The sequence below is a fragment of the Cucumis melo genome, chromosome 11 (genome assembly GCF_025177605.1).
Source record: "Cucumis melo cultivar AY chromosome 11, USDA_Cmelo_AY_1.0, whole genome shotgun sequence".
Lineage (NCBI taxonomy): Eukaryota > Viridiplantae > Streptophyta > Magnoliopsida > Cucurbitales > Cucurbitaceae > Cucumis > Cucumis melo.
This window is the reverse complement of record NC_066867.1, coordinates 30,353,134-30,378,069: the sequence shown is the minus strand read 5'-3', so window position 1 is coordinate 30,378,069 and position 24,936 is coordinate 30,353,134. Positions and strand designations below refer to the sequence as shown.

The window sequence follows — 24,936 nt, the reverse complement described above, 5'->3', positions numbered from 1 at the left end:
TTGTTCTACTGATTTTAAGTTTTATTTTGTGTGTTAATTGTAAATCAAATTTTGTTAAATTTACAAGATTACTAATAACTTTTAAAAATATATAAAAATTTAAAGACTAGATTTATAGTTTATTAAACATTGAATTTATATCATTTTGATTATCTTGTAGAATACACCATAGTTTTCTAAGCTAAACTTTTCATTTAATTGTGGATTAATCAAACCTTCCATTTTGAAAGAACAATAATATGATTACGGTTCATTTATATGGTTAATCATGTGGTTTTAATAAGATTAGCAAACAATAATATTATTCCACACATGCAATATAGAATATTAATTTATGTGTGTATTAAAAGTATTACGCATTAATCAAAATTTATGGTGAATTTTTAATTAATGTTGATGGGCTGTGATTTTTAAATTTTGCAAAGATGTATAATTTGTTAATTATTGTTCATAATTATAGTAAATTAGTTCATTAACACTTTTTGGTATAAAAAATCACTATCAACAATCATTAAGTGAAACTAATTAATATAGAATTAATTTTCCTTTTGGTTTAATATATATATATATATATATATTGGTCCTTTGTTTCATCGGTCTTAATTTAATATCTATATCATAGGAAGAATACAAAATCGAAGTTGAAAGTCAAAATAAATTTAATTCAACCGATATCGAATATTTATTATCAACTTCAAAGTCAAAAGTTTGATTATCATTTGTTAATAATATTAAGAGAGAGAAGAGAATTGCAAAATATTTTCTTTAAAAAATGAAGATAGGTAAGTAATGTATCTTAATTTTCACTAAAATCAATATTTTTCATGTGTGTTAACCTACTCAATTGGTTAATATGTTCATCAATATTGCAAGTTATATTGATAGTCGTAGACTTGTGGGTAGTAGTTGCTCGTTGGAAATGATATTATTTTACAAATTTATGCCATGATTTTTTACTTTTTAAGTGAAATTTTGGCTGAATTCCAAAATCGTTTTATAATATTTTTGTTTTTAGACTTGTGCACGAGTAAAAAACACCTTCAATCCTTAAACCTTTCTCACTTCTCAAAGTTTAATATGAAACATCATTATATTTTATGATTCATAAAAATTAAACCTTTAAACTAATATAGCCAATACAATTTATATAATTATGTAATTCATAAAAATTGAACCTTTTAATTAATATAACCAATACAATTTATATAATTATGTAAATTTGAATCTAATTTTGAAATTTAGATGAGTTTAAAGATATAATTACAACTACCACCCTATCTAGATGGGGTTTTTGTAATTTAGATATAAAGATATTAAAAATACATGAATTAATAATTAAACCCAAATTATTAACATTTAATGTATCAATATAATCTAAAAAGAATGTTAAATTATGATATTAATTTTGCGTATATGATCTAAATTTTGAATTTGAAATGGACAAAAGAAAGAAGAAATGTTGCTACAACTTGAGCACTAATTAATTTAAAAAAAGTGAATCATGTGGGCGTGTTCTTGGCAACAGTAACGCCATCTCGAGGAATGAAAAAGAAAATATATTAAAATAAAACCACGAATGTATTATATTAATTAAATTAAATGTACATAAGAATATATTATAATAAAAGAAATAGGTAATTACAAATACATGATTATGATTATCCAATAAAAGCTGTAACGCATCATCAATCAATATCTTCTAAGAAAAAAATTATATCATGGGAAACAAAATCATACTCTACGAGATTTCCATCTCAACACCTCTCTATTTCTAAATTCAACACTTTATTATATATATATATATATATATAGTCAACTATTAAACTTCAATTTGTAATAGTCAGTGTAATACAAATTAAAGTTTAATAATTGACTTGTAAAAGACTTGGGGTTGTTATTTCTGTTGTGTAATTTTGCTTCTTAAAGCTTGAGAGTTAAAATATAATCTTCATAACTAGTCCTTATGACTTGATAAACCTCATGAATATTCTACATAGTTAGATAAAACCGCTCATAAGCCTCCACCATCGAGACAGCGACAAATTATGAGGATTTTAGCAAGTCATTGAGACTAATTATAAACCAAAAGGACTCCAACTAACTTTTACATCAAACAGTAGATTTCAAATATATAATTTCCAAGCAAGACCATATGCATTTCTAAAACTTTCATTTTTTAAAGGAAAATGGTACGAACTAACACGCTTAAGTTTTCATCTTATTAAACTATCAAACAATTTTGCTCGGTTCATCGAACAAACCTAATTTGGTTCTTTTTCTAACTTATGAATTATTTTGGACTTTCTCAGTACATGTCATTAGAGATGTACACCAAGATTCTATTAGATACTGAATTGAAAGTCCATAAACCTGAAAATGTTAAACCTCCCCGAAAACAAACACTTTGTTAGACATACATAGAACAAAGATTAACCTAAAAAGACATATTTGAATGGTCCTAAGCTAAATAAAATAACAAATAAGGTTTTAACACAAAGAGAGAAACAGAAGGAAATATCAGAAAAATTGGGTTACTGAATTTTTTACTTGAATCCAAAGAACAGCCCCAGATGAGCTTTAAATATCTAATCTGGGTTCTACACATGGGTGGGTCTGCAGTGTAAATATTTGTGCAACAAGTTATACAAATCTTTCCAAAAAAGAAAAAAACTTTTGAAGAGTCTTCAATATGTTTCTTCGTATCAGTGAACCTCTCTATGATGGATCCGGATGTATCTAACAATCAAATTACATGGATGTTTTTCCTTCTTTGTCAACTAAATTATAAAAAGTACTCCACAACTCTGCTCCTTTATCTCAAAAAGGTCTCTATTGTTTCAACGGTTGCAATATTACACTTATCTTTCATAAACGTTTCAGAAAATACCATTAGAATGTTGAAAAAAAATTGAACCTGAAACTAGAGACCGGAATACCAACACCTCATTTCAGATCTCAATTTCCATTCACAATTCTAAATGATGTCTACCCCAACAATAGTTTTGAAACATTTACAAAAGATCAAGGGGCAATATTACAAGTTTTGAAAGAATATGTGTACTTTTGAAATAAAGAGCAAAGTTATACGGGTAATTTTTTTAATTTAGTCGTTTTTCTCTATCTGATTTCTTTTTAATATTTAGGAACAAAAATTTTAATCAATGATCATAAGCACTTCTTACTGATAATGGTTGATCTAGGAGGACATTGTTTCTGGATATAAGATCGTGGTTGAAAAATAAAACGATAACACTAATGTCATCGTGAAAATGACGCCGAACCTTCTTGTCAATCTTTCGGAGATCTGAATACCGCATTTCTCTTTTTCGAGCTGCTTCTTGAAGGGCTGCCTTCACAAGCCTTTTTGCACTTCCCTGCATCCAATCAAGCAAATGGCAAAAAAGAACCAAATCAAATGTGCATCAGAAAATGCTTGCAAGCAATCAACATGTTTATTTACAGATAGTTCGAAACTCGAACCTAAAGCATCATGCTCAGTATTTACCACAATAAAAACAACCCAGTGGCAAAGAGAGATGAATTTTTATTACACCATCTAGCAGGTACATGAGCTTTAGAAAAGATCGTATAGGAAAAGGATCCAACACAAAATTGAAAGTTTCAAGCCTAATATATCATACATTTTTTTTACTATAGAATAGAGACCAAATAAACACAAACTTGAAAGTTATAGAACCTATTAAACTGACACATTTTAGAGCTCGTGGATCGAATAGACCAAATTATATACAAACTTAAAAAGTTCAAGAACTTGACCCTTTTTTATCATTCTAGATATGAAAGCAACTAAAGAATTGAATGTGGAGGGAAACTTACTGCACGTGGATGATTATGAACAATATCCACTGCTTTTTCATTGGTTAGGTGTTCCCAAAGTCCATCGGATGCAAATATGAGAAAAGAATCGTTTTGATGAAGAGGGTGAGCAATAATTGTAGGTACAGCAGTCAATATAGGCATATCAATTGGCTCAGGAAGCCTAAATTTAGCATTGATTCTTTCATTATTATACTGAGCATGCTTCAAATAGACATCCCCAATGGATCTAGAAACCTGCCATCACAAAGAAGAAAGTTTAATCATTATCCACACAGATAAAAATGGATTTGAAATAATGAGGACATATAAAGGATTTTGCCACATGTCTATAGCAATTTCTAGATAACGGTCAGTTAAGAAATTGAATAAAAATAAACTGATAGTAGAGAACTTCAAAGAGCGCTGTCACAACCTACAAGAACCGCAAGCAACAGAGTAATTATTCCGATGCGAAGGATCTCACCAACAATTAGTGGATGAATATGCATCATCACGGTCTCCTTGATTAATAATAAATTACATGAAACCATTTTCTAAAACTATCTAAAGAAATAACATCAATAAGCTTGGCACCAGTGGAATAACCACATATAGTGACAAAAAAATTGGATTTCAGCTTGAAAGAGAAAGAAAATAAATTTCAAAAGTAAAGAAAAAATCGACTGCAAACCTTGATAGATATGGTGTTTCCACAATTTTTTTGTTCTGCCAACAAGAACAATTAACTAACGGCAAACAATGAATTATGGTTCCTCCATTACAGGAAACAATTTCCAATATCTATCTAAAAAAAAACATAAAAAAATTACACAAACGAAATGACAAATCCAATACGACAGAAATGCACGACAGCGACCCCAAAAAAGAATTAACTCATTATCCTTGAGGTCCCATGTCAGCTTACACACAAAAAGAAAAGGATCAACTTTTAACATAAAGAAAACTCGACTACATGCCTTTGCCTTGAAAGATTATAGTATTTTTATTTCATATTACAGCACCAGTTCAATGATTTTACACTAAAACGATAGCAAGTAGCATAATGGAAGCTTCGATAGTTTTGGGAATTAGATAGAGTTTTGAAATATCGCCACTATACACTGAAATTAGAGTGTGCAGGAAGTATCGTTCCACTACAATTTTAATGTAAGACTGGGGGAAAGAGTTGAAATATCTTGACCCTTTCATGATACCTAATCTGAAATTTAAATTATCCTATACGAGTGATTATATTAAGATCGGTATGCTACAAGACAAGAAAACAGACTCTAAAGTTGTAGGCCAGATACTATATGCCTGAGAACTGCAAAAATGACAGTTATTTTTACCTGTATAATTCCTTTCACTCTCCAAACTCCATGTCTTTGAACCACAATTTGCGGATCATTTGGATGCATCACGCTTAACTCTTGCCTGATTTCCTCAAGATTTGCATTATGCTCAGTTGATAATTGAATGGCAGCAATCTCACCGGTGTTGCCAACTTTCTTCCCTAACACAGCACGAGAGTCCCCCAGGCTCGCAATGTAGAGTGTCTGCTCGTGTATAACCCCTACTAGACAGCACGTCCCAACTGTTGCTATCTGGGGTCGAGTACTCCATAACTCTGACACAACAGCCGTGAACCCTTCTTCTGTTCGACGGAAAGCGTTCAGAATGGTTTCACGAGTCACAACTCCCTGATGTTCTTCTGAAATTAAAGCATCAAAGAAGTAAACGAGAATGTCAACCTATCCATCCCCTCCATTCTATTTAAGAAGGAAACGATCGAAAAGAAAATTTCTGGCATTCAAAAATATTTTAGCTTTTAATAAGTCGTGAGTGGAAGGAACACAACGACGAGTGTCACTTGAAAACATACGCGTAAAATTATTTATACTATGTATTCAAACATAGAATCATCAGCCAATCAGAGGAAACGTGTACCCACTGTCTTCAAACAAAACCCAATACACAATTACATTCCATTTAGCTACCTCAATCTCCTTCAACTTCATAAACTATATTACACTAAACTCAAAAACAGCAATCAATCACAAACACTGATAATTTCCAACGAAAAAAAATAGCAAAAGGCGAAAACCCACAATCAAATAACAAAGAAAAAGAAAACGGATCTAAAGATGGGTAACAGTAGAGACAATGATTAAAAAAACGCAAGAAATCAAACCAAAAAAGGGGGGAAAACAAAACATGAGGGCGTTGAAAACAACAGGAAAGGAAGAAGAAAGATGAAAAAAAGAAATGAACCTTGGAAACGTCTAAACAAATTATCACAAACATAACGAGCGGCGTCAGGGCCGCCATGACCATCGTAGATACCGAGGAAAGTACCAAAAGGGCCAGATTCAATTTGGCTCTGGTCTTCAAGGACTTGGTTGGCTTGAACAACAGCCATGGAGAAATCACCGGAAGCATAATGACCATAATCATAGAACCAAAGTAAGGTGTCTTTGGTGTCTTTGGCACCACAATTGGTCCCAATAACACCAACAGAGGTGAAATTATCAGTAGGATGCCCAAAAGGCTTCCAACAAAGAGAGAGCAGATTCATGAATCCCCGGAGCATCCCACATCTCTGAGAGATGAAAACCCCCTCCACCCAAGTAAGTAAGAACCCTAGGAAGGTTTGATGATGATGGGGACGAAGAAATGAAGACAAAAAAAGAAATGAAACCCTAGAAAAATTAAGAAGATGAAAATTAGTGTGTTGGGTTGTAGAGGAACAAAAGGTCTTCGCCTCAATTCTCTTGTGGGGAAGAAGAAGAAGGAGAAGGAGAAGGTGCAGTGGGGAATCCCTCTTCTTCACTTCGCTCTCTTTTTCTCTATATTTTCCTTTAATTTTTCCCTTCTTTTCTTTCTCTTTTTTTTTTTTTTTTTTTTTTAAGGTTTTGGAAATTTCTAACATCCCAACTTTTTGGTCAATAATATATTTTGAGATAATTGCAAATTAGCACTTCTACTATCAATAATTCAATAAATCCACCAACCATTTTTAAAAAATTATAAATATAACAAATTTGTTGACTTTTATAGACCTTATTGTAAAAAAAAAAAAACTTTCAAACTTGAATATAAATTTTATTATATTTATAAATTCATTTATATGTATTATATCTGCCTTCAAATAAAATTGACACAGATTAAATAGTTCATTGATTTTTTAATTTTTTTATCGACTTATCGAAATATATATACATATGGTAGAAAAAATTAACAATCTATTTACCTTTTGTTGATCAAAACCACTAAAACACAAAATTCATTATACTTGATTTTTTGTTATGAAAGATAAATATTTTATCAAATGTTTTATTTTTTACAATTTTCCTTTATTTTGTTCGTTTTAGTACATGTTATCTCTCCTTAACTTATTTTCGTTATTTTACTTTTAAAAACAGATTATTTTAATACTTTAATCTTTATAATTTACCCGAACTTTAAGAATACTTATATTATTTTAAGAATTACAATATTACTTCCAAACATTTATAATTTGTATAAGTATCTTGCAATTATTAAATTATAAATTTGCTATATGTTTTTAGAAATTTGAGGACTCAAGCATTACGTCAACAACTCAAAAAGAAAATAAACACTGATATATCATTCCAAGTCATATAAAAGATTTAAGAATAGTATCTAAAAACAACAAAATTCATAAGTACTTTTTTACAATATAGTTTTTGTGTTTTTCTCTCTTTTGATTTTGCGCGTATTGGAAATTGATTTTCCTTTTCTCGTTTCTCAAAAAAAGGAAAAACAGCTAAAAAAAAAAAGTCAGCCGTGTTTTCTCTCCCTCCTCCCTCTAACTGCTACGTTAGATTACACGTTTTCTCTTCCTGGGCTGGGCTTTCTCTCTTGTCTGAAGCCCATTTTATTTGGGCTTAGCCCATCCTCTCTCTCGGCCCATTACCATCTTGCTATTTGCTCTTTGTAAATATAGCAAATAATTTATATCTCTATAGGAGGTGAAAATTATGATATAATTTTAATACTTGTATTGATTTAGATAATGTTATAGTGATGTGTTGGGGGGGATCAAAAACTATATATCATAGTTTAGTGCTTTTATGTACTAAACCTGTGGCTCTTTCTATATTTATTTTCAATATTACAATTTATATGTTTGTCCACTGTCTTTATTGTAATTTAAAATTGAGAAAATTAATCTACACGATGTTACAATAATGCATCAATTTTATCATAAAGTTTCAATTCCATTAATAAACTTCTCGTTTAAAATAAGTGTTTTGAACTTTATATATATACACCTCTTTATCAACCCAATATTTGAAATCTAGTATCGTTAACACGCTTAATTTTAGAAAAGAACATAAATGAACAAATATAACATGAATGAGAGGAATTTTGATAACATAAAAGTATGGTTAAGAAAGGTTTTAAAAAAAATTAATGTCACTACTTAATATTAACAAGACACAGATTTCTTCTCGACGATTAAATTATATGAACTTCAAAGCTAGCTACGAGTTCAATTCTACGTTGAATAGGTTCAGAGGAATTTTCATACGAGTGGAAGAGAGACGTAAATATATATTAGGGACAACAAATGCAAAATCCTACACCCCTATCTATGTGTTCCTTTGCAAATAATACTATATTGTTTAGAATTTTTTAATACCCAAAAAAATTGAATATGAAACCAATAATTAAAGGTTAGGTTATTATAACATAGTTAATATGAAAGGCATAAATATCATTTTAATTTATCAACCTTCAAATTTATTTCTTTTGTTTCTTAGAAGGTGATTAAAATTAATACTTTTAATTAATATATAAGTAAAAATTAAAAAACATATAAGTATTTATATTTAAAAAAAAAAAAAAAAGAAAGGAAAGTATTAATTAAAAGTTTGTTAATTAGGGGAAATTAATTAGTAGTTAAATGGAAGTGGTGCGTATGGGCATACGTACGCATGTGGATATTTCACGTGCAAACCCCCATTTGGCGCCCACGTAATGATTCTCACCTTTTCTTCTTCTTTCTTCTTTTTTTTTTTTTTTTTTTTATATTTATTTTTTCCAACTAAAAGTATTTTAAAAAAAAAAAAAAATCACAATAGACCAAATCATAGGGATGGATTTATTAAAAGGTCGGGGGCACATGTCTCCCTCACATTATCGATTTCTATATTTTAATATTAATTTTGAAGTGTTAGATTGTAATCTATATTAAATAATGTTTTATTTTAACTAAATTTTGGTTTTGGTGCCGTGGTTGTGTCTCGTATAAGTATTAGGTCAAAAGTCGATTATTTCCTATTGCAACTAGTTTTAACTAAGATAAAACCCTAACTTATTTTCTAGTCGTCGTTTGTTATCAAACAAATATTTATAAAAAAATACATCAAAGTCGATAATCTAAATTTTCACTCTCTCAATAATATTCAATGAAAAAAGTATTATTATTTTTTATACAATTTTTAAATTCACATTTACATTCAAAAAAATTATGTGAAAATTGCTAGTTTTTTTTTTTTTATTATTGCTACAAATATAGTGAATGTTATTGAAGCATCAGCGAAACGTTAATATATCTTTTGAAACATTTTTTACTGTGTTTATTATATAATGGCTGTAAAATTTCTTGATTCACCACTAGACCAAGATATATTGATCTATCATAATACAGTTAGATATACATATTAATCTATCGCCGTCTATCGTAAATAAATTATGCTATTTTACTATACTTCGTAAATATTTTAATTCGTTTTGCTGTATTTTGAAATAAACTCAATTTTAAACTAAACTTACAACAAAGAGATACTTTTACTAAATTTAAAGTTAAAGCTGGTGAACAAAAAATTCAACATGAAAATGTTTAATATTTTAAACGTAAAAGTATTAAGAAAAATAGTATATTATATTCCCATGTGAGTTTAGTTGTTATTTATTCTCAACCTTATTTTATTTATTTTTTTCTCTACATTTTCCGATATCATCGATGGAGAATTAATGATAATTTTTTTCTAATGATTTATGCATTATTTGAGTATTTTATATTAACCTATAGTCCATCTTCCAATCAAACTTTTTCTAAAAAAAAATTAATGACATTTATTAAATCTTAAATAGTTTCTTAAAATATACTCAAAACAGATGTAATCACAACAACGAGTAATTGACATGAACTTTTTGTTAGTTAAAATTGAAGGTTAGATTATACTAATTTAATTATAATCTTACAATTGTTTATCATATTGCAAACAAAAACATAGCCGTCTTTGATTCCTTCTATAACTTTTGTTGTTATATTTTATGTTGCTTTGTAATTAGTATAAAATTTTCAAAATCTATTTATTTAAAGGTTTATTTTTTTTAATGATAATCATGATCATTATTAGTGGATTAAAAAGGCTTTTCAACTAATAAATTATTGATGTATTGATTATAGAAACTAAGGTATGAACGGTTACTATTTACTATTGACTTTGTGTTTTACATAATTTATTGCATTTACTCCATCCTCACAAATCAAGTAACAAACCTCCACCTTTTCAACTTAGATGTACGTTGATTTTCAAGATCCAACAAATGAATTTATTTGACTTTTACGTGTCGATAATAATGAAATATTTGCAAAAATAGTCGATTGTTGCTTACTACAAACATTCTAAAAAAGTGGTTATTTGCAAAATCGGGTTAATCAGTCATTGGTTGGCCTCAACCTCTAAATTTGAGAGCCAAGTGGTCGACTCACCACTTTTTTCTTCCGAGCTTCCTTGGATTTTGGAATTGACCTTTTCTCCTATGAATACAAGTTTAGATAGATTTTGATTGTGCTTCACCTATAGGTATCCGGATTTTTTGAAACCGATGCTTCTTGGTTCTACATACAAATGTTAGTTGAACTATGCCTTTGTTTGTGGATTTTGACTATATTTGTTATAGTTTTATCTTAAGTCGTAGGTAATAAATAAAATAAATAGAAATTATTATTTTTAGTATTTATAAAAAGATCAATTAATTTTTAGATTTTAGTTCATGTATTTTCAAATGTCTAATTTTAGTTATTATGATCCTAATCAATCTTAAAGTCAATCACCCAAAAGAATACCTGTGTGGTATGAAAATTATTATTATTATTTAAAATTTTTGATAAAGTTTATGTGAATGGATAAAATTTAAACTGAATTAAAAACACGAGTAATAAAATTTGGAGAGCAAAATGATATATTAACCTCAAATAAACAAATAAAAATCATACCCATCTAAATTCAAGTGTTTTTTTTTTCTTGTTTTTCTAAGGAAATTTGTAAAGTTCAATTTATTCACCTATTTAAAATTTTGTTGGATTATAAGTTAATTTTGTAAAAGTACCAATTAATAAAATTAATTAACACAAAATTTTACAAATCAACATTTGATAAATATTCCATGGTTGAATAGAGAAGAATATTCCTTCAACATAATAGTTTTTTTTTTTTTTTTTTATTAGCACCACAGAAAAATAATTAACAATATAGGTTTTTAATGTTTTAGATCACTAGTCATTTTTTTTCTAAAAAAAAAAGACTCTTTATTATGTAAATGCATTCTAAAAATCTTAAATTAATCAAAAATTTATTTTCTAATCAGAAAGAAATTCTAAAGACATGGACCATTTTGAGTCAACCTATTTAACTTTATAAATACTATTTTCATCTCTAAATTTATTTTGTTATTTATCTTTTATAAATATTTTTAAAATTCAAGGAGTTTTGAAATACAATTAATAAGCAGAAAAATCTTCAACTATATAAAAACAAGATTAGAATAAGTATTAATAATTAAGGTCCGTTTAACAACTATTTGATTTATGGTTTAAATTTTTTAAAAATAAACATCTATATATCTCTAAATTTATTTTTTTTTGTTGCCTATTTTTTCATTTATATTTTTTTAAAAAATTTAGTCGTGATTTAAAAATTAAATAATTACAAAAAGAAAAAAAGAGTAAATAAAACACAAAAGTAAATTAAAACCAAACCATCAACTCAGCAATAAAGCATTTGCTATATTTTATAGACATAATGGTCATCTAATCTATATGGTTCTGAATTGGGCCTCTTACCCATCCAATCATTTTATTTGGGCTAATCTTTTTTTTTTTTTTTTCAAAAAGTAATTTGTGGGCTAAATTGATAGTTTTGGACCATTTTAATATTGACATCAATTATAAATAAAATTGATTTTTGAAAAAATATATAATATAATACTATAATTATATTTTACTACATTTATTAACTATTTTATAAATTTCATAATTAATATAATAAATATTTATAGATTTATATTTGCATTCAACGTTAGAATATCATTTATTGGAGAAGTAATTTTAATATGGTATAAATTTGAATCTAATATAGGAAGATTATATTAAATAATTTATGCAAATTGACTTTATACAATTTCATCAGTAAAAAATTCTCTTCGATTAATTTTTTCAGATTTCCGTTCTTATGTTTTATATTTTTTATATACTTACATAATATATTATATATTTTTCATATAGAATTTTAAAAGCATGAACTACATATTATACTATATATTTTTCATATATCATAAAAAAATTTCAAAGCATAAACTACATATTATACTATATCTTTTTTATATACTCTAACAAATTTTGTATATAACCATAAATCCTTATTCACTGGAAAAATTTGAAGAGATGAACGAAATAAGAAAGAATGGACGGAGAAATAGATCGAACGGACTGAATTTTTTTTTAACAAAATCACCAAAAGAAAAAAAATTATGAAGTAATTTTGATTATAATGTTCCATGAATTAAACACATACCATATTTACATAAAATATCTAATAAATATAAATCTTGTTCCACTTTCCTTATTTTATTATTTTAATATATTTTTAATAATAACAATGAGAAGTTTGGTCTTTTGAGCTTTACATTTGTGTAAAATTGAAGCCCATTAGGACATTTATGAAAAAATTTGGCAACATTAGATCAAACTTGTAATTCAAAAATTTATTCAATACAAAACTTAAAAGAAAATTAATGTATTGTTGGACACATAGTTGGATTTTATATTGACGTATATTTAAAAATATGTTAAGTCATATCAAAACTTAATATTTGTAAATATTAACCGAGTAGTGTTTATAAAAGTAATTTCAAAAACTACAAAATAAAAAACCTACAAAAATAAATATTAGCATTCAAGGATATGTTCAACTTTTTTTGTCCTAGGTTAATGCAATTATAATAATAAGTTAAATTTCACTATTATTTTACTGGTATTAAAATTAATTTTTTTTTTAAAAAATGTTGATTTCATAATTATCTTAAACTAATTAATAGACAACATCAAATTTAATTGAAGCTCAATGTTAAATTTTATGAAGTAAAAAAAAAAAATCAAACTCAAAATTTTAAAGATTAAATAGAAGAATATGGTTTTGGAAGACTAAGGAAGTAAGATTTTGAAATTTAATTAATAAAGGAGTTGGAAAAATAATGATTAATTTGTAAAAGAAGAAAAAGAAAAAAGTGGGAGCAAATTGTGGGGGTCGCCCATTGTTGGGTAATGCAAGGTGTGAAGGAAGCAAGGGGCTGTGGCCAATCCATATCTCAATCAAATTGGGTCCTCTCTATTATTATCCCCTTCTTCCCTACACTCTCCTACATCTCTTTACTTATCTTTTTTTTATTTTGTTAGTTCAATGATTATAAGGGTACGTTTGGGATCGAACACTATCGATTTTTTTATATTCTAATTAGATTATATTGTGGAGACAATTGTATAAAAGACTAAAATTTTCAAATGAAATTTTGGATGACGATTCCTTTTAAGGGACTTGAATGATGAATGAGTTCAGTCACACTTTAATTAAATTTGAATGAAAGAGTAACATATACGTTTGGTTTGGTGTGTTTTTGGGATTATCGCTTTAACCCTAGGGATTATCCTTGTGCTCCGTGGTGTTGTAAAATATCTTCTTCTTGGGTTTGTGTTGTAGGGGTCTTATTCATTGTGGGTTTTTATTAGTCTCTCTTTTGCTCACGGAATTTTTTGTGTTGCAGAGTAAGCTAAAGAGAACTTAATCTTCCTACACAAATTTTCGTTTTGATAATTTCCCTCGAATATGGCATTAGCAAAAAATTAAAAAACATATCCTCAAACTCTTAAAATAAGAGGGTTCGAATGCAAGCTTGTAGCTTTAGAATTGACAATTATGATTTATAGCCTAAATTCGTCTTCTCTAATAATAATCAAACTGCTTTGTCGTCCTCCATCTTTTGTCATATTAATGAACTACAATAAATATGCATGTCAATTCTATATTGCTCGTCGTTTCTTGTTGAACAAGAAGAAATTCAATATTTTCTCTTAAATTTTGGATCATTCATCCAACGAACATGTATAGTTTTGTACATTAATATAATTGATAATATTAATAGAACTGAGATCGTTGGACGATAAATATCACATTTGAAATAAATTACTTTCATTTTAAATCATTTCTGTCAAATCACTACTGAGAAGATTCTCCAAAAATTGATGTTTCATGACTTTTATGTTAATTTAGCATTTAATTTGGAGAATTACTTTTAGGTCAAAGTGCATCCAAACAAACTCATGATCAATATCACTTTCTAAGAAAAGTATACCAAACACAAACATTATTTTAATTAAAATTACAGTTCTCAAAGCATTTCCTTAAAAGAAAATTGAGAGACGTGTCTCAAATTCATTTGCAGTTTGAACAAAAATGTCCGATCATCTAATATTAAATTTATTTAAAACTATAAAAGAAGAACTATGATATATACGTGAATTTGTTTTAAACAGTAAAACTGTTGAAAATATTATAAACATAACAAAAATATATTTTTTATATAACGATAGACCGTAATGTCTATCGTGTGTGTATATATACATATATCGTTGAGAATAAGTTAAGAAAAACATTATTTAAATGCCACTAAACGTGAAATATATAATTTTAGAAAGTTAGGTTAGGGTATTATAAAAGTGGAAGAAACTTTATTAACATTTGACATTTAGATTTGTTTATTTCAGGTCACAGATTCGAAACCAAACACTCCGAAACTAATTGCACTTTTTATGTTGATATCAATCACACACCAATAATATTTTTGCTCATTATATTCTTTTTTGGTTTCCATAATAAATAATTTAATAGAAAGAAAGAAAAAAAAAAAGCAATAATAATTTTGATAATGACCATGTGGATCTGACCAATTTGCCCTCATTCATCATTTTATTTTTGGACGCAACATACCCTTTAGATTTTATTTTATTTTAGAAAAAAATTTGTTTAATATAAACTAAAATATCACTTTCATATATATTTTAGAGTTTTCTTAATTTTTATTTTAGTCTCCATATCGAATGAATTTTAATAAATCTTATATTTAGTTCATTTTATAAAGTTATTGTTGATTGTACTTTTATCATAAATTAAATTTAAAAATAATATTCACATATTATATATATTTCAAGGAACTAAAATGAACTTCAATATATATATAAATAAATATCACATGGGAAGTTTAGCACATACTTTTGTTTAAAGTAGAAAGTGTCCTTTGTAACCCTTTTTAAAGAAATAGTATCTAATTTTTGCATTATATACATCTAAAATTTACCACTTCTAGAAACCATAACTTCTAACCCATTGCTTCCCCATTTTTATATGCATGCATACACAAACACACATTTATATATATATAAAAACTTATAACTTTAGTACTTCATCTTCCATTTATTTCTAATTTAATATCATATTCTTGAAAAAGTTAGAGATTCCTTGCATCTCTAAGTTGGACACACACTTAACCTCTTAATTAAGTTATTATAGTGTTATATATTAAAAATAAAATAAGTTGCCCCCATTACCTTTCATACTAGGAGTAATAAAGAAAACACTCATAAACTATTTATTTATTTCAAATTGCAATATTGCTCGAATTACTCGAGACTTCTTCTCTAAACATGTCTGTCACACCATTCCAAGTCCCAATTAATCTAAGAGTAATTTTGTGGCTAAAAAGAAAGTAATAATTTTCTTATGATTAACCCGAAATATTTCTGTATAATTTAAAAAGAAAGAAAAAGAAAAAAAGGCAAAAAAGCTGGAAGTTCGTACCGTCTACGAGGAGGTGCAGAAATGGAGAAAAGCTGCGTGCAGATCCCGATGTGTCTTCTCCATTAACGCCTTGAAAATGGCAGAAACATCCCCTCGTTTACAGGTCTCACCATTATTATTATTGTTGTTGTTGATGTTGTTGTTCTCTTTTTCATTTTCATTGTATCTCCCAACCCTAACTCTTCCATCGGAATATGCTTCACATGCCGCCAATATCCTTTCCCCTTTTTCCCCAAAGTAATTCCTCACAAATTCTTCATAATTCTTCACCGGATTCTTCATCAATCTCATCATCATCTCACAACACAACAAATACACTTCCTTATTATACGCATCTGAGTAAATCTCCCCTTGATCATCCGCTTCTTCTTCTTCCAACTCCGGTTCGTTGAAATACGGCTTCTCATTCAACACCAGCGCTTGAATCGATATTAAAATCTGTAGAACTGTTGAAATTGATGGATTCCATCTCTCTTCTTCTTTTCCATCCCAGGTGTTGATTAAACTTAAGCAAACGTAACCGTCTTCGTATAGGTTAGGGTTTAATCTCAATCCGTAGGAATGGTAATACACCATTGGTGGAGTAATTGGATAGTCTGAAGTGAAGGCTAAATCGAAGAAGAATAATCCGTCGTGATATGGTGTTCCGGATGGACCGACGATTACTGCTCTTAACAGATCGATTCGCTCTTCGTAAGCGCGAACGAAAATTGATTCCGGAAGATTTCTTTCGAGAATCTTCCATTCTCTCATGATCTTCTTCGAGACGTCTGATCCAATGCAGTTCGGGAAGAGGTTTGAATCGGCGTAATGGTGATCGGAGTAGTCGCTGACGATGTCGAAGCGTTTGAAGGAGAACGACGGTGGCGATGGAGACGGAGACGAAAGCGATCTGTTTGGTTCGTCTCCGCCATCGACGGTGGTCGGATGTTTGTCTTCGCCGTCGAGAGGAGGAGATGGAGATGGAGATGGAGAAGCCATTTTTTGTGTCTTTATTTTTTATTTTCTTGAGGGAGAGAAATAAATAAACATAAAAATAAAATAAAACAAATAAAAAGAGATGAGAGATTTGATTCCTTTGGTATCAAAACGACGGAGGAGGTGTCGTTTTAAGATAGTGACGGGAAAACTAAACGTTTTTGGCGGTGCGTTGAAAAGGAGTCAGCTTAGTACCAAATGCCGAATGGCTATTTATGGGCTAAAAGGGAATCACGGGGACGTTTTTTAAAATTTGTTTTTACTGTTTTTTAGATATTTATTTATTATTACTATTGTTGTTTAAAAACCAAAAAATGGGTCCAAAATCGAAATTAAATAATAGAAGAAAAACGGAATGTTTTTCTTTATTTTGAAAAACAGGTTCTTTTCTGCTAAGTTACAAAAAAAATCCCTTTTCTTTCGCTATATGCTAAACAATGGTGTGTAGTATTTATCCTTTCATATTTGTCAATTTTTGCTTATCTGTCAAGAATAAAAGTTTTTTCACAATTTTTCAAAAAATAAACAAAACAGTAAATTTTATGGTTTTTTCTAATATATTCTTCCATTTGTTTTTTATTCCAAAAAGAACTAAAAATTCAACTTTTATTTTGAAAAGAAATTAAAATCAATGAAAAAAAAAATGGATGCTTGCTATCCTTTTGCTTCTAACTTTCTCTCTAATTTTACCTTGATTGTTTCGTTTAAATTTAAAACATCAGATTCAAAACAAATAATAATGAAGTGATTATTAGACCCATTTAGTTTTAAAAGTTTAATTAGAGTTTTAATGTTTACCTTTATATATAATTATATTGTTATTGTTTAAAAGTAAATATAAAATAAAAGATCAATAGATAAAAGTAATGAGATGTCATTTAGACTTTATGGTATAAGGAAATGATTGTGTCTAAAAATAGGATACATGTTTTAAATGAAGCTATATATTATGTTGTGATGTTTGTAGCTACAAATAAATTTACCGTTGGGAAGGGGCTAATTTTGAATCTGAACATGATTTACAATAAAATTAAATGAGAACTTTTTATAGTTTGATTAAAAGTCTAGTGATTCAAAATCAAGTAGGGTTGAATAATAAATTAAATGTTAGTGAGCATCTAGCAGCCTATGCATCATCCCCCACAAAAACATCATTTGTCATATTCCATGGTTGCTTATGTGATCTAGTTAACAATACTGGTTGAGATTATGAAATGTATATATAAAATTATTTATCTTTTTAATAACCTTAAATTATAATTTTAGTTCATAAACTTTGAGATTTGTGTTTAATTGTTATATTAATTGGTCTTTTAAAAAATAGAAATACTTTGATTTGTAAATTAGATTAACATAATTGGAGGGAGATGGAGTTGCTCTCTCGCCCTCTAACATAAAAAGTTTATTAAAATATTAATTTGGTGGATATATTATAAAAATAGATGATATTGAAAATGTGCTTTGAGTATTTGTTTTTATAAAATTATAAATTTTGAATTTTGACTTGAAAATCCATAATTTTATTGTGTGTACTATTTAGTCTATCTTAGGTTTTTTTTTAATATTCAAAATCATAGACTAGATTTGTACTTTTGAAATTTGAGGTGTCCATCATGACCTTTTGATTTTTTTTTTTTTTTTTTTTGAAGATTGTGTTCATATCTTCTTTTTCAACATTTTTTAAATTTAAAAATGAAATCAAATTTTTAATAAAAATTTAATTATTAAGTTTTTAAAATTAGAATTGGATTTTAAAAAATCTCTAATATACACAACCAAAGATAAAAATGATGTTACCAAATAATCATCAAACAATTAAAGTTCAAAGGAAAACCAAATAGATACAAAATTGAACTAAATATTCTCTAAAAATGTCGTACATGTCAATTATTGTTGTACTGTAAACGAACGTTTCGACAAATACAAAAAAATTAAATATTGAAATTAATTGTAAGAATATAATCTATAAAACAAATGAATGGATTTGGTACTTAAAAGTTGAAAAAAAGAGAGGACAAAATAGGAGCTAATAAAAGTAATATTGAGTAGATAAAAAGAAAAGGGTTATTGAAATGGTGACGTGGCACTTGGGAAGCTTGAGAGAGAGAGGAGAGGGGGGAAGGGCAATTTTTATAAATTGGTTGTTTTGGGGGGGCCTCTGGGAGAAAGACACGTCGAATTTTATTTAATTGCAAAGCCGTACCCTTTCCACCACACCTTAAGCCAACTCCGTCTCTCTCTGCTTCTTTGTACAAATCTCTTCGCCACATTTATGGGTCAAATTCTCTTTTCTTCTTCTTCTTTCTTTCTTTCTTCTTAAAGTTCGGTTTCGACTTTTTAATTGTGTTTGCTTCCTTTTTATAATGGTTTGTGTTTCTTTTCATAATTATTTTGATTTATTTACCTAAGTCGACTTGGATGAGGTTGAAGGGAAATTATGGACTAGTTCAAAGTCTTTAACCTTATCGGTTCAATATCCAAATATCAAACGAGTTCTTGAAAGTTTTTTTTTTTTTCATTTTTCTTCGTAATTTTGAGAAAAAGAAATCTTGCTTAAAAAACAAAAAAGTAAATTAGTTACCGAACAAACATGTTTCTTTTAATCAGTTAAAAAAACAGAAAACAAATGGGTTGGCCTAAGGGCTAATACAAAATTTTATTGGTGAAGTTAAATGGGTTCATTGATATATTAATCGTTTTTTCTTTAAGGGGTTTATCTATAACTTTTGAAATTTTAAGGGTATTATTTTTCATTTAGCCTCTAAAGTTTACAAATATAATCCATAAACTAAGTTTTATCTATGTACAAGAATGTTGAGGTGGTTGTTTACGACAAGACCCAAAGTCTATAGACATACACATGTCTTACCGAGAAAAGACATAGAACAACACATTTTCTAAGAGAAAAATATCAGAACCTCGGAATTTGATCAATCATGCTAGCTGGTAAACCTCTATCAAATTGAAAGTAAACAAGTGGAGTTGTCAACGGCCGGCTAGTACACACTATAACCTTGAGCACTAAAAGCATCTTTAACATATCTAGCATCACATACAACCGTAAAAATCTGTAACATATCCAACATCACACGCGACCATATAAATGTGTCAAATGATGGACTTATAAATACGCATATTTATTTCAAACAAAAAAAAGAAGAAAGAGGGAAAAGGATAAAAATAAAAAGGATTTTTGTTTTTGAAAACTTGAATGATCCAATGAATGTAAAGGGAGAGTGTTGTACGTTTGAATTTGGTGTGGGATTCGGCCAAAATAATAAATGTGTTTTTATGGGAAATGGGTGATGAAGGAATGAACAACGCGGCACGCACTACGCATTCCCCCCCACCTCTTGGCCTCTTCTCTTCTCTTTCTAAACTCACAACTTTCATTCTTCTTTTGAGAGAGAAAGAGGGAGAGAGATGTTCACAGGACTGAGAGAGGACAGTGCCAGAATTCGGTTTTTCGTGAAGATTTTTTTTCTGTCAAATCACTTTTATCAAACACTTTTTAAATAAATGGTTAAAACTTTTTGAAAGATTATGGTAAATTGAAATTTTTATTTCCAAATATTTACCCATATATCAAAATTTTAATTTATATTTATATTTATTGCAAAAAAAAATAGTATTCATAGTTAACGATATAGAATTTTTTCGATATTTTATGAATGTTTGTAACTTTTGTAGGATTAGAACGAAAGTGAAAAAGAATTCTCTATCAAATTATTCACATATATATATATAGATTATATTAAATTTGAAATTACTAAAAATAAATTTTAAGTAAAAAGAAATTATCTATAAAACTAATCATATATATATATATATTATCTAAATTTTTAAATAAAAATTATCAAATGTAAAATATTTATACAAAATAAAGTTCGATAAATTTTGTGTTTTAATAATTTTGTTGTATGAAATTAAAATAATTTTATCGAAGTTTGATAAAAAAATTCTTTTATTTAAATTTAACTTTCATATTTTTGAATTAATTTCTACTTACAATAAATATTAAATTTATTAAAATGAATCAAATAATATTATTAAATTTTTCATTAAAAAAAAGGAATACACTGAGTGGCGTGTGTGAACCACCAACTTTGATTCAGGTTGGTTAAGATGATCACCATTTTGTTTGGTGCACAAAACTCTACCTCTACTCAACTTTCTAATCTTAACTAAACAACTTTGAAAAATCAACCAAACAAAATAAATGAACTAAGTTTAAAACTTATTGAGATTTTCTAAAATTAAACAAAAATCTAGAAACTAAATAGTACTTTAACCTAATAATTTATAAATTTGGTCAGAAAAGTTAAAAGAGTTATGGTAACGCTACGAAGATGAAGATGAAATTCTTATTTAGAATATGGAAACAGCTAAAAAAAGATGAGGGGTTTGTATTCGTTATTATTGAAAAAGAGAAAGGGGCTTAGACAAATTAATTATAACTTGGAAGGTCTCTTGGAGCTCCGACCAGCTATGAATTCTTGCATTTTCTGGAATTGTTCTTTTGTCATTCCATTGTAATATGCATGGGCTCTCTCCTGCATTCACAAAACACAATCACTCAATTACTAAGTAACTTTTGGACATAAACTCGAGTACTTTAACACAAACACCACGTCCGATGATCATTATGTTTCAAAATTACTATACTTTATCGTGTTCAACAACTATTTGATTTTTTTCTATTGCACTATGAAGTATGATGTTAATTACATTTATAAACTCAAACATTTAGGGATCGTTTGGAACAAAGGTTATTCTAAGACTATAGTAGCCACATCTTGCTACAGGATCATAATGTTTTGGACTCTCCAATTAGCTACATCAATACTATTTCAAAACCCCTATTTGTTAGGGTATCTATTATTTCGAACATATACTATTACAATTCAAACTAAAACAATTCATGCCTCAAACACAACTAAACTCAACAACAATAACGACGCAGGATTATAATAATCAACTCCTTGTCCAAAATGTCTCCTTAACAATAAAAATTGAGCTCTTATCAAATGTTAAAGTTGCTCATTCAAACTTACATATAATTGTCAAAATTGGATCTCAAACATTTAGGAGGTGTTTAAGTTGTGAACTTCAAATTGGTATTTCTAATATTATAACTTACCATTCATTACTATATTACTATTCAAATCCCTCTTTAACTACAACCTATACTATTTGTTACATTATTATTTAGGGTGTGTTTGGGTTGAGGTTTTAAGGGAAAAAGATAAGGAAATGTTTGGCCCAAGGATTATAATAAATGGAGATCAGAGTTATCCTAATCCCTAAATAAACCTATTTATCATCTCTTTTACTTTTTTACAACCCTACATTACCATATCCAACTAACCCAATCTAAATTCCATTATTATTTTTAAATTACTACGATCATAACCTTTCTCCCAAACACATATTATTATAACACTACTATCATAATCCCTCCTCCAAATACATACTATCATTACACTACCTTTTATATTCTTTCACCCAAACACATATTACCATAACACTTCCAATAATAACTTTTCCCTCAAACACATGTTATTATAATACTAGGATCCTCTTCCCTCATAACTCTTTCCTTCCCCCAAACGCACCCTTAATGTTTGCCATAAGTTATCTTTTCTTTCTTGATATTATTTTCTACCCGTACCTAAAATGGTTTGCATTCTAAACATAGTTTATTATAACTCATAAACTATAGGAACCAAGAACTCTAATAAGTCAATAATCAATTCAACGTCCCAACAACCGTACCCTAAAGCCTAAATGATAAAATAGATAAAATTTATGGAAGAAATTTATTAGGATACTATCTAACAAGAATCAATATCTGAACCCTCTCCTTTGGGTGCTCCTACCCAAGCCTTAGATTACTCCACAAAATAGTCTCTCCCCACTCAATATATTCCTTAATACCAACATACTAATATTACTATCCGAGTTACACAATTCGACCCTTTTTAACATCTACTACAAAAATTAAAATTGTTAAAAACTTAAAATAAGCAATGAAAGGACCATGCCATCCCCATTGCCCAAATATATGAATCTAAAAGAACATAATAATATTCCTACAAAATTCATTGTTCAAGAGACAAAAATTTCTACTAGCTTAGAAGTTTGAAGGCTTGAGGTGAACAATTCTATAAATCTGAGAATTCAATGTTCATCAATGAGGATCTAATTCCTAGGAGAGTCCAATTCAACACTTTTGTATAACTTTTTTTTACAGATTTTAGTTGAAATTAATCCATTTCAATCAATTTTCAGTCCAAATCCTTGCATTCCAGACAAATTCGAAGCAAAGTTCATGAACAAGAAATCATAATTTAATGATGAATAGAGATTCGAAATAGTTATGAATTACCTTTTCCAACGCAAGAGCTTGGCCAAGATCAAGCTTCAAGCCATCGTTAATGACTGACTTGTATCTCAGTACCAAATCCTGATTGTTCTTCAAAATTGCCTCCGCAACCTCTCGAGCTTTCTTCAACAATTCACTTCCTTCAACCACCTGATTCACCAATCCCCTTTTCTCTGCTTCCTCTGCTGTTAGAGGCATCGCCGTTAACGATACTTCACGAGCTTTGTTGACTCCAATTATCCTTCCTAACTTCTGAGATAATCCCCATGAAGGAAATATCCCAAATCTGTCATAACAGTATTTGGTTCCAGAAATTTCAATAAAAGAACAGCAACGCATCGCCAATAGATTTCAGAAATTCACTTTGTTTCCCCTAATCCTAGTAAATTAACCAATTAATTGAAAGAAAGGGGGAAAAAACCTAGCATGAGTGTCGATGAACTTGGCTCCTTTGGCAGCGATGAGTATGTCACAAGCCAAAGCGATCTCAAATCCAGCGGTGATAGCAAAACCTGCAATCGCTCCGATGATCGGCTTCCGGCAAAGTTCCATTTGCGCAACCGGATCGGATTCAACATCCTTCACATCTCCTTTGAAAACATCCTCCGCCGCAGTTAGATCTACACCGGAGCAAAAGGCTCGTCCTGATCCAGAGAGGATGATGACCCGGACGGAATCGTCGCGGTCTAAGCTCTTAAACGCCCGAGCCAAATCTATCATCATCGGTCTCGTTAACGAATTCAACGACTTGGGGCGGTTGATTGTAATGAATGCGATCCCATTTGATTCTCTGTTGACGAGGATGAGATTTTCCGGCGAAGAACGATCCATTCCGGCGAAGAAATGATGAAATTGGGTAATGAAAATTGAATTAAAAAGAGTTCCCGCATTGAAATTGAGAAAGGTATGGGGAAGTTTGTGGATAATTGCGTATTGAAAAACGAGCAAATCATGAGAAACGTCGAAATCTCATCTTTGACGTTGGATAAGACCGAAAAGCACTTTCAATTCTATCTGCTTCCGAAAATTTTCACACATTTCAAGGTTTGATTGCAAAATGAAAATTAGTAAATTTATATTTACCAATTCAACTTCATATCTCAACTTGCATGAGAGAAGTTTGAATAGCTAAAAATTTTAGTTGACATAGCAAACTTTGAGGTCAGGACTCGCTGAAACCTTCCTCAAAGGTTAGTTGCTTAAGTTGTCATTTAGACTTTGAGTCATTTCCTTCTTTTCTTTGGTTAGGTTAGATGACCATTTCATTTATAAATAATTGATATTTTTTAATTAAAAGATATATGTTTATTGGTCACCCTTCCTAATTTTACTTTGTTAAGAACTTAATTTTCATTTTTTAACTTCGTATTTGAATATTGTAACTTAACCATGTTAACTTTTTCACTACTGAATTGTTAGCTCTAGTTCATAGCTTTACTATATGATATATGAGATATCTTTTTATGGTTTTTTTCTTCTATATCTCTTAGATGAAACAATAATAGAAACAATGATTTGAATAAATTATAGGAACTAAAACCTAATTATAAACCACAAAAACCCTAACTTCTTTCTTGGGCTCGCTCT

General features: G+C 28.8%; 3 protein-coding genes across 4 annotated transcripts; all 3 read right to left on the bottom strand.

The window, feature by feature from the left end:
* Positions 1-2,515: 2,515 nt before the first annotated feature.
* On the bottom strand, positions 2,516-6,726 carry LOC103497783 (probable protein phosphatase 2C 42). Of its 2 annotated transcripts, none has more exons than XM_008460120.3 (4): positions 6,091-6,726; positions 5,169-5,530; positions 3,838-4,074; positions 2,516-3,374 (listed from the first exon to the last, which is right to left on the bottom strand). In XM_008460120.3, the coding sequence occupies exons 1-4, from the start codon at positions 6,407-6,409 to the stop codon at positions 3,159-3,161; spliced, it is 1,134 nt and encodes a 377-aa protein (XP_008458342.1). In that variant the 5' UTR covers positions 6,410-6,726; the 3' UTR covers positions 2,516-3,158. The 2 variants fall into 2 exon arrangements, with proteins under 2 accessions (XP_008458342.1, XP_008458343.1); XM_008460121.3 differs by having other exon boundaries at positions 5,169-5,527; positions 6,091-6,710.
* A 9,028-nt stretch (positions 6,727-15,754) lies between these two features.
* LOC103497784 (putative ubiquitin-conjugating enzyme E2 39) lies at positions 15,755-18,005 on the bottom strand. The gene has a single exon (XM_008460122.3). It carries the CDS (start codon positions 16,965-16,967, stop codon positions 15,990-15,992), a length of 978 nt encoding a protein of 325 aa, XP_008458344.2. The 5' UTR covers positions 16,968-18,005; the 3' UTR covers positions 15,755-15,989.
* A 3,304-nt stretch (positions 18,006-21,309) lies between these two features.
* LOC103497788 (probable enoyl-CoA hydratase 1, peroxisomal) lies at positions 21,310-24,579 on the bottom strand. Its single transcript, XM_008460130.3, has 3 exons — positions 23,771-24,579; positions 23,353-23,635; positions 21,310-21,517 (listed from the first exon to the last, which is right to left on the bottom strand). The coding sequence occupies exons 1-3, from the start codon at positions 24,178-24,180 to the stop codon at positions 21,416-21,418; spliced, it is 795 nt and encodes a 264-aa protein (XP_008458352.1). The 5' UTR covers positions 24,181-24,579; the 3' UTR covers positions 21,310-21,415.
* Positions 24,580-24,936: the final 357 nt, after the last annotated feature.